The sequence below is a fragment of the Cydia strobilella genome, chromosome Z (genome assembly GCF_947568885.1).
Source record: "Cydia strobilella chromosome Z, ilCydStro3.1, whole genome shotgun sequence".
NCBI classification, from domain to species: domain Eukaryota; kingdom Metazoa; phylum Arthropoda; class Insecta; order Lepidoptera; family Tortricidae; genus Cydia; species Cydia strobilella.
In genome coordinates, this window is record NC_086068.1 from 25,842,730 (window position 1) to 25,859,016 (window position 16,287).

At 43.9% G+C, this 16,287-nt stretch overlaps 3 protein-coding genes across 3 annotated transcripts in view; 1 reads left to right on the top strand and 2 right to left on the bottom strand.

Moving 5' to 3' along the window:
- The window catches only part of LOC134754210 (dual specificity calcium/calmodulin-dependent 3',5'-cyclic nucleotide phosphodiesterase 1C-like), a 166,409-nt gene extending 152,729 nt beyond the window's left edge, over positions 1–13,680 (top strand). The window contains exon 12 of the transcript XR_010128878.1: positions 13,541–13,680. The gene's annotated coding sequence lies outside the window, so the exon portion shown is untranslated. The remainder of the gene's footprint in view (positions 1–13,540) is intronic.
- LOC134753719 (uncharacterized) lies at positions 2,900–3,492 on the bottom strand. Its single transcript, XM_063689657.1, has 2 exons — positions 3,476–3,492; positions 2,900–3,401 (listed from the first exon to the last, which is right to left on the bottom strand). The coding sequence occupies exons 1-2, from the start codon at positions 3,490–3,492 to the stop codon at positions 2,951–2,953; spliced, it is 468 nt and encodes a 155-aa protein (XP_063545727.1). The 3' UTR covers positions 2,900–2,950.
- Positions 3,402–7,085, bottom strand: LOC134754161 (actin nucleation-promoting factor WASL-like). Its single transcript, XM_063690282.1, has 2 exons — positions 6,962–7,085; positions 3,402–4,184 (listed from the first exon to the last, which is right to left on the bottom strand). The coding sequence occupies exons 1-2, from the start codon at positions 6,968–6,970 to the stop codon at positions 3,534–3,536; spliced, it is 660 nt and encodes a 219-aa protein (XP_063546352.1). The 5' UTR covers positions 6,971–7,085; the 3' UTR covers positions 3,402–3,533.
- Positions 13,681–16,287: the final 2,607 nt, after the last annotated feature.

Below are 16,287 nucleotides of genomic sequence, written 5' to 3' on the forward strand. Positions count from 1 at the left end.
ACAAATCAGTTCGTGTAAGTTTATGAGGTGTTCCAAATGCACAGAAATATATTACTTAATCTGTGTTCAAATACCGGATGTGGTGTTTAATGGCCTGAAGCAGGAAGAGAAGGATGAGTGGTTGAGTCCTTGTTGTAAATCGGCCCGTCCAAGGGGAGACAATAGTCACATCCCGGTTCGTGGCCGCGACTCCATCGATGGCTACGCGGCAAGTGATAGTGTCACCATGTCCCGGGACTCTCTCTCAACCCTCCCGTTGCTACCACCTTCTCCATTGACTAAAAATGAAGACATTTCCGTTTGCTCTGCGCTAGTCCTAGAAGTTCGTGAGCTGCGGAAAGAAGTACGGGACCTCAGTAATTTGAAACTTGAACTGCAAGAGCTAAAAGCACAAGTGATGGTTACATCTTTCCTGCAGCGTAAGGTTGAAGAATACGAGAAGAAAATTGCGGCGCAAGATCTTATCATAAGTGACCTTCAAAATAAAACTATGGCTTCGAAACCTAGTCCAAAGAGGGCCCGAAAGCAGAAGGCTAAAAAGCGGGGACAGGTAACAGAGGAAACTGTCATAATAGAAGAACCCGTGCCAGCAGGTTCAGGGGCGGGCATTGCAATAGGTGCAGCACTACCCGAGCGAGCGAAACCCACACCTGAGAAGCCTACCAGCTGCCCATTGATATGTGTCCCACAGGAAGGTGTCAAAAATACTGACCTAGAAGGAGAATCTGTCCTATTTTGTGACAAGGACAAGGTTGTTGGAGATAATCGGAAAGCAGACAACAGCGAGCGATCAAGAGTCAGTGGGGTACTGCGAGGTATTGCTGCTCCTGGTGTAACTCCAATAGAAGCAGCAAAGAGATTAAGGTATATGCACTTATGCTATGTAAAGCAGGGTACTACTAAAGAGCAAGTGTTGCAGCATCTGAATATGGTATGCGGAGATGATAGTTGCAAAGTGGAAAAAACTCAAGGCTCGTGGGAACTATGCTTCTTTCAAACTAGGCGTGCCGGAAAGTCTGTTTGAAAAGGTCATGGCTGAGGAAAACTGGGCGAAGGACATATGTATCAAGCCGTGGCGACAGATTTTTCGTCGCCAAAGCAAAAACAGCGAGAAGTAAATCAACGCAGAGTATTAGCTTCTACTACCAGAACGTACGCGGATTGAGGTCGAGAGCTGATGTCTTCCATACTAACATGCTTCTGAGCTCATGCAGCGTCGTAGCACTAACTGAGACCTTCCTTGTCAGTTCGGTGAAGGACGCGGAGCTATTCTCCAAAGATTATATAGTGTTAAGGAAAGATCGACTAGGTGATGTGGGCTGGGGTGGTGTGTTGCTTGCTGTGCACAAAAGCTTATCTGTGCGTCGTCTGTCTAATATCGATGTCGACGATAGACGATGTGGATGATCGATGTGATTTACGTGACGACATGGAACTAGTTTCTGCTTTAGTCGTGGGTAAAGCGGTAAAATTTGTGTGTTGCGTGGTTTACCTCCCACCTAGTTATAGAGATGACCAATATTTGAAAGTTTTGACATGTTTAGAATATGTAATTTGTAAATTTAATTTGAATTCGTGTAGTGTAAAATGTCCAGACTAATTTTAAATGTTTTATGGAATTTTGTCAACTGTATCAGCATAATAATGTGTGTGGGCATGATGGTATACTAGACCTGGTTTTGAGCGGCTTTACCCCAGAGACTGAGAGAGTGAGCGTTTGCGGCGAAGTCGATGCGTTTGTACCGGCTGATAAGTACCACCCACCCCTTGAGGTATTGGTAAAGTTTCAACGTGTTGGTATGCGTTCCCCGACCTTGCAGCCTCGTCCTCCTGTTTCGGGTCCTAAATGGAACTTTCGTAAGGCTGATCTTAGAGTGCTTTATAGCGCTATATCGGATATTGATTGGGGTGATGTGCTCACTGAGAACTGTTCTGGCACTGCCGCTGAATTATTTTACGCCAAATTGAAAAATTGTATCGACAGTAATGTCCCCCTCAAAAAACCTGCATCTGGAAATAGATATTGTTATCCTACCTGGTTTACTGCAGATATTATTAAAAACATCAAGTTTAAGCATTTCCACTTAAAAAGGTACAGAGAGAAAGGAGAGCTTTTTAATCTGGAAATGTTTAGATACTATAGGACGCATGTAAAGACTTTGATTGAAAGTGCGTTCCGAAATTACATACGCAGTATTGAGAGAGACATTACTGACGATCCTAGTAAATTTTAAGGAAGGATAGACGATGTGACACCGAGTTTGTGTACAAAGGGAAGACTGTGACGGGACAAGAAGCGACAGACTCTTTTGCTGAATACTTCGCCTCAGTATTTCAGGGGGATGTTCCACTCTTGAATGCTGAGTTGGCGGCGCAAAGTTGTACCGGCCTTCCAGTTAGTAGTGCACGCGTGGCAGTGGAAAAGATAGATGCTGCAGACCTTCGTAAAGCAGCAAAAGATTTAAAAGCACGAGCTTCTGCTGGACCTGATGACATACCATCTTTTCTGGTAAAAGACTGTATTTCAGTACTCGAGGCAGCACTTTTACACATTTTGAACTTAAGTCTGAAAAATGGGGAGTATCCAGCATGTTAGCGCCTATTTGCGCTGTTTAAATAATACAAGGTATCAACTTGAGATTACCATTTTAATGGGTTTTATTACAATGTACAATAACTATATGTATAGGTTCTATGTCTAGGACACGCGCGTTTATCGTGGTGGTTAGATTGCAAGAGAGGGATGCGCTCGCAGCGAGGGCGGTGCCCGAAGATGCGTCGTATGTGTGAAACTCTGGCGCTAGCATCGCGCTTTCTGGTTGGACGCCGATCCCGCCGTCTATTTTGGCATCTTGGGGCTGCAGGGCTACGTTTCCACACATCATTGGTTGGCGAAGCTAGCGGTGTTGCCACAGCGCTAACATACTCCGGGGCGCTGAAAGACTCTCTTTCAGGACTCTCCCTGTTGGACAGGCAGCGGGCATATTCGGTTGAGTGCTCGCTTGACTATTCCCCTAGCTGTATTGATGTCTGCTACGCGCGGCACGCCATCCTTTCCATTATACAGCTTGACGACTCTGCCCATGCGCCATAGCAAAGGCGGCAAGCCTTCCTCCTTGACTAGTACGAGCTCTCCAAGCTGTAGATCGCGTTGCCTCTCGCGCCACTTGTATCGCTGTTGCTGTAGGGACACGTACTCGGCCGACCAGCGCTTCCAGAAGTGTTGCCGCAGCTGCTCTAGCCTCAGGTAGCGGTCCAGGCGGTTTGGGTTCCGGTCTTGCAGTGGCGGAGCCGGCAGCGACGTGAGCGGCCTAAAAATGAGAAAGTGCCCGGGAGTAAGGGGGTGATAGATATCGGGTCGGGAAGGCACACGAGTGACACGCGATGTAGCTGTTAGCGAACTAGTTTATTTAGACCGTTATCGCGGTGGGCGCAGCCACCGAGCGTACTTACATCTATCTATGCATGCATATACAACAATCCCTTCCCCATAGTTTCTTACCCTAACTTAAAACTAGCACAGTCCGACCAGCTTAGAAAAACTTTTTATAATCAAACCGCGGGCGAGCCCGCTTGAGCCGTGAGGACGCGGCCTGTGGGTCCGCCGAGTCGGGAGGCGCGTCGTCCGCTGCGGGGCCGGGCGGCGGCGGCGGCGGCGGCGGCGGCGGCGCGCAGCCGGCGTCGGCTGCCGGCGCAGGCACAGGAGCCGGCCTTGGCGCGGCCACAGACGCTGTGTCGAGAGGCCTCGCACCCTCTTCTTCCCCCATTGTCAGTTCATCTTCGTTATTCCGGCCTACAGGCTCGTGTGACGGGGATTGCCCAGTCATTGCCTCCGGTCCACCAGCTAACATGCTGGGCACCCCAGTAGGCCCGACATCGAAAACGGGAGGTACGTCAGGAGATGATGACTCGCTGAAGCATTCTGGTGTTTTGTTTGGCTCGGGATGACTCACGGCTGTCGGTGTGACTTGGCCCTTATATTTGACAACTTGGTTAACATGCCTTTTTACTATTTTGTTTGTTTTATTGTCCTTTATAAGATAAAGCACACGACCTAGATTTTTCACTATAGTTCCCAAGGTCCATGTAAAATGTTTTTTATTCGTAAAGTTTTTATATAAAACTAACTCGTCCGTAATGAATGGACATCTGTTTACTCCGCCGTAATGTTTAATCTGCGAGCACTGTTTATTTTTAACAAAAGAGTCGAGTGCGGTGAGCGAGGTTGATGACCCTTGTGACGTAACACGCAGTAAATCTAATCGCGATCTTAATTGTCTACCGAATACCAGCTGTGCTGGTGATTCCCCGGTAGTAGTGTGTTTTGAATTTCGATAATGGAATAAATATTTCAATAATTGGTTATTAACACTTTTACTTTTGGAGTTAGACAAGAGCGCGGCCTTTAGGCCTTTTTTTATTACCTTGACATACGATTCTGCGATTCCATTACTGGATGGATGATACACCGGTGACGTTAAATGTTGTATGCCATTTAAAACGCAAAATTCTTCGAAGTACTGACTGACAAAAGAAGTGCCATTATCGCTAACTATCGTACAAGGAATACCGTATCTAGACATGAACTCGTATAATTTATCAACCACGTTATTTGACGACGAATTTGTTTTCATGTCGTAGCATTCTACCCATTTACTATAGGCGTCGACTATTACTAAGTACCAGTGTTCGTTTATGGGGCCGAGAAAATCCAAGTGTATCCTTTGGAACACATGTGTTGGAAATTTCCATGGTGCGAGCGGAACGCGCGGGGGTGTTGGTCGCAACCGAGTGCATATCTCACAGGCCCCGATCAAGTTCTCAATGGCGGCATCAATGCCCGGGAACCAAACCCGCGAGCGCGCCTCAGCTTTACTCTTCACAATGCCTAAATGTGAGTCGTGTAGCTCGGAAAGAACCTGACTTTGTAACGCCAAAGGAATGACGACCTTATGGCCTCTCATTAAAACCCCTTTTTCAACCGATAGCTGAAATCTACATTGATGGTAGGGCTTCATGTCTTTATCGTTAGTTTTGCGAGGCCAACCATTTTGAACAAAACAAACTACTTTTTTTAAAATCGCATCATTATGCGTCTCCTGTTGCAACCGATCGATAGTAATGGGTAAGCAACTGCCCTCTAAAACAAAATGTACATATGCAGCGGCGTCTACCGCTCCCACGCCCCCCGCGCGTGTTACCGGCTCGTCCGGTAATGACGCCCGCGATAAGAAATCGGCGCAGTTATTCGCACTACGTACATATTCTATAACGTAATTGTAAGCAGACAAAAATATCGCGTACCGTTGCAGCCTATTTGCTGTTATCTCCGGTATTCCTCGGTGCGGACCGAAGATAGATAACAGTGGTTGGTGATCTGTGCGTAGAATAAACGGTTCCGCACGTGCATATAAATATTGATGATATTTTTTTATGCCGAAAATTAAACTCGTTGCTTCTTTTTGTATTTGCGCATAATTCTTTTCAGCCGCATTTAGAGTTCGGGAAGCAAAAGAAATGGGACGTTCGGACCCGTCTGGCTGAATTTGTGATAAAATCGCACCGAGGCCTTGGGGTGACGCATCACAAGTCAAAATTAGTTTAGCATCAGGATTATAATGCGCAAGGACTTGGTCTGATGCCAACCTGGTCTTGATCTCTGTGAATGCCTTTTCGTGCTCTGTTTTCCACTCCCACTTTACATCTTTTTTTAAAAGATCGTACAGTGGGCTTAAGATGGTAGAAGCCCTAGGCACAAAGTTCCTATAGTAGTTGATCAGTCCCAGGAATGACTGTAGTTGATTTATGTTTTTTGGAACTGGTGCCTCGACTATTGCTTTGACTTTAGATTTAGATTTGCTTATACCATCTTTGTTAATAACGTGGCCTAGGTACGTTATTTCATTCTGGAAAAAAAAACACTTTTCCTTCTGAAGCGTCAGGCCCGCGTCTCTAAAACGCTGTAGTACCTGGTGTAGGCGCGCAACGTGCTCCTCCCTATTCCGGCCCGTGATGAGCACGTCATCTAGGAAGCACAGTACTCCCTCTAAATCGGAAAGAATATTATTTAGAGCACGTTGGAAGACCGCTGGGGCACTTGATAACCCAAAAATTAAACGCCGATATTTAAACAACCCCCGATTTGTGTTAATACATGTAATATTATCGGGGTCGTCAATTTCAAACTGATTATACGCCATGGACATGTCCAGCTTTGTAAACTCAACCCCCCCGTGTAATTTAGCGAAAAGTTCTTCGATAGTCGGCAGGGGATACTTCTCAATAAATAATTGTTTATTTATTGTTTGAGAGTAATCGGCACAGATCCTAACTGACCCGTCGCGTTTAAGCACTGGCACAATGGGTGAAGCGTAGTCAGAATACTCGATCTGCTCGAGAATACCTAGCCGTACTAAACGTTTAATTTCACTATCGACCTTATCTTTCAGAGCAAATGCCACGGGCCGGGCTTTGTAAAAAACTGGTTTGGCGCCGGCCTTAAGCGTTAATTTTATTTTATATTTTTTAAACCGACCTAGTTTATCCGAAAATAATTCTGGATAACGAGCCATTAAATCGCTCAAATCGTCAGTTTTGGATTCTGTTTTTGAGCAATAGAGGACAGGCGCGAGCTCCAATTTGAATTTGGAGGTGAAGTTTCTCCCTAGGATCACCGGACCCCCTTGAGGAATGACATGTACATCGAGAACGATAGTTTTGCCCAAATAAGCGACCGGTAATTTTACAAAACCCGTACTTATGATCGGAAACCCATTATAACCGGTAAACCTCTTGTTATTAGGGAGTAACGGCACTTCCCTGAACAGAGACTCGTAAGTTTTTTGTGAAATGGCGGTTATGGCGGAGCCCGTATCTATCTCACACTGTAACGGTAACCCGTTAATAATAACTGTTTCTATCATGGGTTCACCCTTAACCGAACGGATATTACAAAACTTACCATCATCATCCTCGCTCACCTCCTCTGACTCAACGTACTTAAGGTTACACATCTTACGTAAATGACCCTTCTTTTTGCACTTTTTGCACTTGTAATTTACGTAACGACAGTTTTCCGTTTTATGACTACTTAGACCGCACACAGAGCACTTATTCCCGCGACCCGCTGTAGTCTCGCCGATCTTCAACACGCTCTCAGCGCCAGGCACCACCGCCGTCGCGGTAGAAGCCAAGGTCGCGCTGGCTGCGGCTCGCGCGCACCGCACACTTTCAGCTATGTCTATTGCTTTCGCTAGGGTGAGTTCGCTAAGCTCCTTCGAAAACAATTTTTCGCGCTCTTTACCAGACTGCATGCCCATGATAAATCTGTCCAGAAGCGCCTCCTCAACGTTCTTGAACTGGCAATACGCCGCAAGCCCGCGCAGTCGCGCGGCCCACTGTGCCGAAGTTTCGCCTACCTTCTGTACTGCAGAATGGAAGTGATAACGCTCCGCAAAAACGCAGCGCTTTGGAGTAAAATGCGCATCCAATAACTTTACCACTTCACTGTAACTTTTGATTTCAAGAACATCGGGCAATGCAAGGTTACTTGCTAATTGATAGGTGCTTTCGGTAAGTGCACTTAACAAGATGGCGCGCCTTCTTATACCCGCTTTGTCGCTTGCCTCGTCGATATTATTTGCGATGAACCACTGTTCAAGCCTATTTTTGTACGTAAGCCACTCTTGTTGTTGATGGTTAAAACTTGAAAATAAGCCGACCGGGACCGAGTTTGAAGTCGCCATGATACACGGCGATTAACGCGTGAGGTAATTATCGAGTCGTCGCCACTGATAGATATCGGGTCGGGAAGGCACACGAGTGACACGCGATGTAGCTGTTAGCGAACTAGTTTATTTAGACCGTTATCGCGGTGGGCGCAGCCACCGAGCGTACTTACATCTATCTATGCATGCATATACAACAGGGGGTAAAAGTCATTAGGGGAGGGGGAGAGTGGACAGAGAGGCCTACTGTTCAAAATTGCCTCCACTTGGCTAAAGAGAGACGAAAGTTCCTCAAAGGTAAGGTGTGTGTTGCCCAAAACTCGTTTGAGATGAAATTTGGCGCTTTTAATACCTGCCTCTGCGTAGCCATTAAAGTTAGGGGCGTAAGCTGGCGCGAATTTAAATCTTATACCCTGACCAGCTGCAAAATCAGATATATCGTTTTCATGTAGCTTAAAAAAAATCATTTATTTCTTTGGCTGCAGCTACAAAGTTTCTACCATTATCACAAAACAGCTCCGCAGGTTTGCCGCGCCTGGCGATAAATCTGCGGAGTGCCAGCACAAATGCGTCCTTAGACAAGTCGCTAACAGCTTCCAAATGAACACATTTATATCTTAAGCATATAAATAGACACATATAACATTTAGTGATCTTACATCCACGTCCACGGCGATCAGTTATTAAATAAGGACCGGCTAAGTCTACAGCTGTTGACGTGAATGGAAAATCAGCCTTTATGCGTTGCGCTGGTAAATTGCCCATTATATTTTTTAAAGTTTGGCCAGCGATTCTTTTACAAGTGACACAATTGTGGGCCGTGCTCCTTGCTAGGTTTCTGCCCCCCAACCGGCCATATCAAGTCCCGCACTGAGCATAGCAATAGCTGTGGTCCTGCATGTAGGAGACGTATGTGTTCATGTGTAAAGATGAGTTTGGTTAGTGTGTGTTTAGCACGTAATAACATGGGATGCTTCTGTTCGTAACTACAATCTGAAGCATCTAGCCTTCCCCCGACTCTCAAGAGACCTTGTGAGTCCATAAATGGGTTCAGTGTTATAATGTGTGATATACGACTCAACCTGTGACCTATGCGCATCGTTTCAAGCTCAGAAGCAAATGACTGCTTTTGTGCAATTTTAACTAAAGTATGTAAAGAGTCTGTAAGCTCTTGTGGCGATAGTGAGCCGGTTAGTTTAGGCATGCTAGACTATTAAAATCTATGACAGATGGTTCGTCGCCTGTGCTTGTAAGCATAGACGTTACCTTGATTTCAGGCAAGACCTCCGGTTCTACAGACTTTAGCTCTGGCCACTCATTAGCAGGCTTTAATAGAAACTCGGGGCCCCCCCACCACAGAGCGTTTCCAGAGACATGCTGTGGATCTACACCACGTGTTGCAAGATCGCTTGGATTTTCTTTTGTAGGTACATGTCTCCAGGTAGCTCCGGGAGAGAGACTGTCTATAGCGGCTACTCGGTTTGCTACAAAAGTTTTAAGTTTGGATCTGTCTGTCTTTAGCCAAGCCAGGCAGCAGCTAGAGTCAGTCCAGAATATAGTGCGCGAGACAGGACGTCTCCAGGCCTTTACAACGGCTGCATACGTTTGTGCTGCTAACAAGCACCCGGCCAATTCCAGACGCGGTATACTTGTACGCCGGATTGGAGCTATTCTGTCCCGCGCACACAGCAGGTGGACTTGTTGTTCACCCGAGTCAGAAATAGTTTTTACATAAATGCATGCTGCGTATGCAGTCTCTGCTGCGTCAGAAAAGCAATGTAGCTCTATTGTGGAAGGTGACTCACACAATACATATCTAGGTATACTAAGTGCTTTAATGTGATTCAAATTTTTAATAAATCGGGACCAGCTTCGCTGTATTTCAGGAGAAACTGGCTCGTCCCAAGATTTGCGTTCTTTCCACAAAGTTTGAATCAATATTTTAGGTTTGACTGTGCATAGGCTTAATAGCCCTAAGGGATAAAATACTTGAAATGTTTTGACAAAATTGTTCTCTTTGTAACTGTTTCATCAGATTGATCATTTTTAATTGAAAAATTTAATATATCTTGGCTGGGTTGCCACCCTAGTCCAAGTGTTTGACAAGCTTGACTCAAAGCTAGATGATCATCTTGATTAATGTAGTCCGACTTTAATAACGCGTTTGAATTCGAACGGTATTTACGCAAATTAAAGCAACCAGAGGCTAAAACCTGTGATACGCCAGCCTGTATTTGAAGCAGCTCTGATTCAGAGTCTGCACCAGTTAATAAGTCATCACAGTAAAAATCATTTTGTATAATGGTCCTAACCAAAGGATCCTTGCTCTCAGCCCCTAGCTGCCACAAACAGCGAGCCGCTAGCCAGCTCGCTGACGCAAAACCGTATGTAACAGTATTTAAAGTGAGAGAGCGTATAGGTAGGTGCTCGTCTTCGCGCCATAGAATCACTTGTAGGTTTCTGTCCATTTCATTCATTAAAATTTGCCTGTACTGTTTTTCTATGTCACCAGAGAGCACATACCTGTACTGACGGAATCTAAGCAATATCTCAAACAGGGTATTTTGTATATTTGGTCCTACCAGCTGGATATCATTGATGGAATAACCAGAGGAGGTTGGGCAACTAGCGTTGAACACAGTTCTCAAGCGAGTAGATTCACTCTCCTTCATCACAGGGTGATGAGGGAGGTGATTGGCTTTGTAACATTGCTCAGACTCCGACAGATGCCCTAAATCTCTATATTCATTTATAAAATCAACGTACATTGATTTAAGCTCAGGTTGTTTACTGAAACGCTTTTCTAAGTTAAACAAGCGCTTCTTAGCTATGTTAAACGTGTTGCCTAGGCAGTCTGGTGTGTCTTTTAAAGGCAAACGCACTACAAATCTGCCGTCAGGTTGGCGGTAGGTATTTTCAACAAAATGTTTTTCTATAGGGTGAGATTCGAACTCACGCCCATTTTTGATGGAGTCGGCCTCTGGCGGCAGCTCCTCTGTCTCCCAAAACTTAGACATTTGGGCCGACAGATCAGCTAAGCAAAAATGGCTACGTGTGGTCAGCGAATTTACATGTGTAGTGGCTCCCTCTACGGGTCCAGCTACAAGCCACCCAAGTTTAGATGGGATTAGGTAGGTGCGCTTGCTCGTTGGCATTGTCTTAGCAGCACCTGTTACAATGGCCCAAAACATTTCTACACCCAACAGCATATCAATTTGGGATGGGACATTAAAGGTTGGGTCAGCAAGCTGCATAGAAGCAGGTAAGTTAAGGTGACTAACGTCAACATATTTGATTGGGAAGCGATCAGTTATTTGGTCTAAAACTAGAAAGTCAAGATTGGCATTGAAATCGCTTAATTTAGATTTAATATGAGCTGCACAAAGTACAGGCTTATAGGTCAGACGTGTATTTCCTATTCCTGTAACATTTGAGGCAGTTAGAGGCTGAAGATCAAGTTGCAAGCGTTGTCTTAATGCTTCAGTAAGATAATTAGACTGTGAGCAACTATCTAAGAGACACTTCACAGTTTCCTTTTTATTGTTGAAAGGGTTAACTATTTCAATTAGAGCTGTTGAAAGCAATGCTTCGCTATTGGTAAGCAAAGTGTTAGCAGTGAAGGTGCGTGACACCTCTCCACTGTCAGTGGTTAGCATAGTGGAGGAGCAGGCTACATCAACCCTATCACTATTGGTAGACTGGACTGCCTGTTCTATGTTAGCTCCGCTAGAGGTAGTGTTTGTTTGTGTGGTGTGTAGGTATGTATTATGCCTCTTTCTACATACGCGACAGCCATTTAACTTGCATGCACGGGTCTCGTGGTCCGGTCGGAGGCAGACATGGCACAGCTTCAGAGCGGACGCCTGCGACCAGCGCTCGTCGACTGACATTTTTCTAAAGGTTGGGCAGTCGTACACTCTGTGATCTCCACGGCACATGACGCACGGCCTACCCTTGTTGTCACTTTGTTTCTCTGAAATCATGAAGGTTTTTATGTTTTTATCATGTTTAAATGAAGTTTTATTAGCCACAGGCTCAGGCCTGTGGTTAGCTTGTTTGTCCCGCTTAGAGCGGTATAGGTTTTCTAAAATATCTGCACGATTCTTCAAAAATTCCCTAAAATCTTCAAGTGTGGGCCACTCCTTAAGAGTGTTTCTATGCTCTTTCCATTTTGAGTTAGTATTTGTGTCTAATTTTGCAGATAACAAATGAACTAACATTGTATCCCAATGCTCCGTCGGTTGTCCCAATGTTTTAAGGGCACGGAGGTTTTTAATAACATGATCGCTTAAAAATCTTAATGACTTATCAGATTCTCGCTGTATGGGCTCTAAATTAAATAAAGCATTCAAGTGGTTAGTAATTAGTTGCCTTTTGTTACTGAACCTGTCGCACAACAGTTTCCAGGCTTCAGTGTAGTTGACAGCGGAGACTTCAAGATTTGCTATGACCCTCGAAGCTTCTCCCTCAAGATAGGAACTCAGATAATGAAATTTATGGATAGGCTTGATGTGCTCATTATTTTGAATTAAAGATTCATAAAGGTCTTTAAATTCCATCCATTTGTAATAAGATCCGTCAAATTTAGAGATTTTTATTTGAGGGAGCTTGAAGCCGAGATGCTCCGAGTGGCAGCCGCCTGAAGAACAGGTTTTTACAGAAGTCTCCGGTGATATCTTTTGAGCCTGAGAGCGTTCAAGTATATTCTGAGCTGTAGCTATAGCAGTGTTAATATGGGTCTCATTAATATCCCGCTCTGAAAGTTCACTGTCAAGATTGTCAGAATTAGCTACTTCTATCGAAGTTTGCAGCTCGTCAAGGCGCGTGGACAACTCTATAACTTTGTTTAATCTTAAGGTCAGCTCATTGAATTTAACACCGGTTAGCACTTCATCATCTGTGATTGTTTTTAAGTAACCACGGAATTTAGAGATCTGACCCTTTATGGAGCCACGTTTAACACGTAGTTCTGCCAAAAAAGCTTCCTTTTTTGCAGCTTCAGGCATGTTGAATTATGTTTTTAGCTGAGCTATCAAGTGCTAGACTTAAACTTAAAATTTTATGAAATAAAACTATGAAAACGGATTATATCGCGTATATTGAATTTATAATACATCCCGACGTTTCGAACTCTTTACAGCGTTCGTGGTCAACGGGTGACTGAGGAAAAATTACAAAGTGCAAAAATACCCACATACTAAAATAATGAACAATCATAGACTACAAACTTTAAGGCTGGTTGTACATGCAAAATCGGTTCATAAGGCTAGTTATACACTATAATTATTTTTCAAGTAAAGATATATATATATACGCGATAAAAAAAAAAAACTAAAAGTAAGAGCTTATTAAAAGTTTAAAGTTATCCACGTAAGAAAATAAAAATTGGCAAAACAGCTTACACCCCTTATTGACTTCAACAGCTACGCAGAGGCGCCCTTGGTGTGTTGCAACAGCTTGCGGCTTCAAACACTGGATGGCCTGACACGTGGTGACAGACGTGGGCGTGGCACGATGTATACGTGGCACGTGGCACGCACTTCGACAGGCCGTCCACTGAAATCGTGCAACAAATGTGCATATGCGAACACAAACCAAGGTGCAAGCAGCGGTGAAGTTAAAGAAACTGATTAGGTCAGCGAAAGTAAAATAAAAGTGATACAATATAAGTCAATTTTTTAAATAGAACACACGGTTGGGCCTTTAAGTGCAAAGAATAAAGCGTGAATGCGTGCTCAAAAGGTTTCCCCACGAAATAAAAAGGCTCATGCAATTTCACTGGATTTTTAGCGAAGTACGTTTTTAAATTTAAGAGGCCTTATTCCTACAAACGAGCGTATTTTGCAAAATGCTTCCTTTTTCATTCAACATTACGACGTAATTATTAGTATTTATTCAAAAACTGTTAACGTTCTTAAATAATCATTTCCTAAACTAGCGGCTGAAATAATAAAAGTTTGCATTTTCTCTTTTTAAACCTAAAATAAATGAGTTTTCCTGGGAGTATTTTTCAAAATTTGCAGTGAAAGGTGTCGTTTCGGTTGCCAATTTTGCAGTAAACAAGAATCATTTGGTACATGAATGATTACAATTCAATTCACCATATCTTGTACGAGGGGCTGAAATGATTGAAAATCAAAGATTCATTTAAAAAAATTGATAAATAACCTTCCGAGTTTTCTTCATTTTTTCGGTGAAAACAGGGTCGCATTATATTTTTTTATCGCAAATTGTACTTATATTTTGCCCTCAAAATAATATTATAGCAAACTCTAACTTTATGTGAACCCATAAAAAAATAATCATAACTATAGGACCTATTTTACCGTAAATTTAAATATTTTTAAAAGACGTATAAATCACGCTGCACCGACACTGCGCGCTCAGTCTCCGCCGGGCGCGCTTAGGGGACGGACCTGCGCTCGATCGTCAGGCGTTTGTTTCGTTCGTAATCAACGAGCTAGTTCCGAGAAGTGGTGTATACTGCGATTAGAAAATCTTGATCCTTAGGTGATCAATGTAATCATAGGTACATTTTATAGCACAAATATTAAATTTTTTCGCCTAGGTGATCGGGTCTATTCAGGGTGCCTAGCCAAGATGCCAACCGTTTAGGTACCTATAGTTTACATTAAAACCAAATCTGTAGCTGGCCTCTGAATGGGTAGTAGAAACGGGTTCCGTATGTCTTTCCCTTTCCAGATGACCAAGGTGCCTAGCCAAGATGCCAACCGTTTAGGTACCTAGAATATACTTTACATTAAAACCAAATCTGTAGCTGGCCTCTAAAATGGGTCGTAGAAACGCGTTCCTTGTATATTTCGCTTTCTAGATGACCAGGGTGCCTAGCCAAGATGCCAACCGTTTAGGTACCTATAGTTTACATTAAAACCAAATCTGTAGCTGGCCTCTGAATGGGTAGTAGAAACGGGTTCCGTATGTCTTTCCCTTTCCAGATGACCAAGGTGCCTAGCCAAGATGCCAACCGTTTAGGTACCTAGAATATAATTTACATTAAAACCAAATCTGTATCTGGTCTCTAAAATGGGTCGTAGAAACGCGTTCCTTGTATCTTTCGCTTTCTAGATGACCAGGGTGCCTAGCCAAGATGCCAACCGTTTAGGTACCTATAGTTTACATTAAAACCAAATCTGTAGCTGGCCTCTGGATGGGTAGTAGAAACGGGTTCCGTATGTCTTTCCCTTTCCAGATGACCAAGGTGCCTAGCCAAGATGCCAACCTTTAGGTACCTATAGTTTACATTAAAACCAAATCTGTAGTGGCCTCTGGATGGGTAGTAGAAACGGTTTCCGTATGTCTTTCCCTTTCCAGATGACCAAGGTGAATAGCCAAGATGCCAACCGTTTAGGTATCTATATTATAATTTACATTAAAACCAAATCTGTAGCTGGCCTCTAAAATGGGTAGTAGAAACGCGTTCCTTATGTCTTTCGCTTTCCAGATGACCAGGGTGCCTAGCCAAAATGCCAACCGTTTAGGTACCTATAGTCTACATTAAAACCAAATCTGTAGCTGGCCTCTGAATGGGTAGTAGAAACGCGTTCCGTATGTGTTTCGCTTTGCAGATGACCAGGGTGCCTAGCCAAGATGCCAACTGTTTACGCTCCGTAGCGAACGAAACGCAACCGTCTCTGTCGCACTAATATGGAAGAGTGATAGAGAGCGATTACCCTATCGTTCGCTGCGGAACGAACGACTGGCATCTTGGCTAGGCACCCAGGTTTAGGTACCTATAGTTTACATTAAAACCAAATCTATAGCTGGCCACTGTAATGGGTAATAGAAACGCGTTCCGTATGTGTTACGCTTTGCAGATGACCAGGGTGCCTAACCAAGATGCCAACTGTTTACGCTCCGTAGCGAACGAAACGCAACCGTCTCTGTCGCACTAATATGGAAGAGTGATAGAGAGAGATGACCCTATCGTTCGCTGCGGAACGAACGACTGGCATTTTGGCTAGGCACCCAGGTTTAGGTACCTATAGTTTACATTAAAACCAAATCTATAGCTGGCGTAAACGTAAACGGTTGGCATCTTGGCTAGGCACCCTGGTCATCTGCAAAGCGAAACACATACGGAACGCGTTTCTATTACCCATTTCAGAGGCCAGCTGCAGATTTGGTTTTAATGTAAACTATAAGTACCTAAACGGTTGGCATCTTGGCTAGGCACCCTGGTCATCTCTGGGTACAAGTATGTATATGTTCTTAACATAATAAACTGAAATTACTACTACCATGCATATAAAATAAAATAAAAGAGTGGCTATAACAATAAAAATAATGTTACTTGCTAACTCTGCGTTCAAAACGCGTTATAGTTGCCGGCGCTCGCGTACCGCGCGTCAACGCCATCTATTGAGTGTTATTTCGTGAAATCGATGAACGCTCCAGGGAATAAGGGCTCTTAAATTGTTATGAAATAGCACTTCACTATAGTTTATGTACCTAATTAAGAAAGCCCCGATAGGCGTTTAAGCAGAAATAAAGTTAACAGTTGGTATATGCCAACGTGGCTTGGGGGGTTAGAATTTACGAG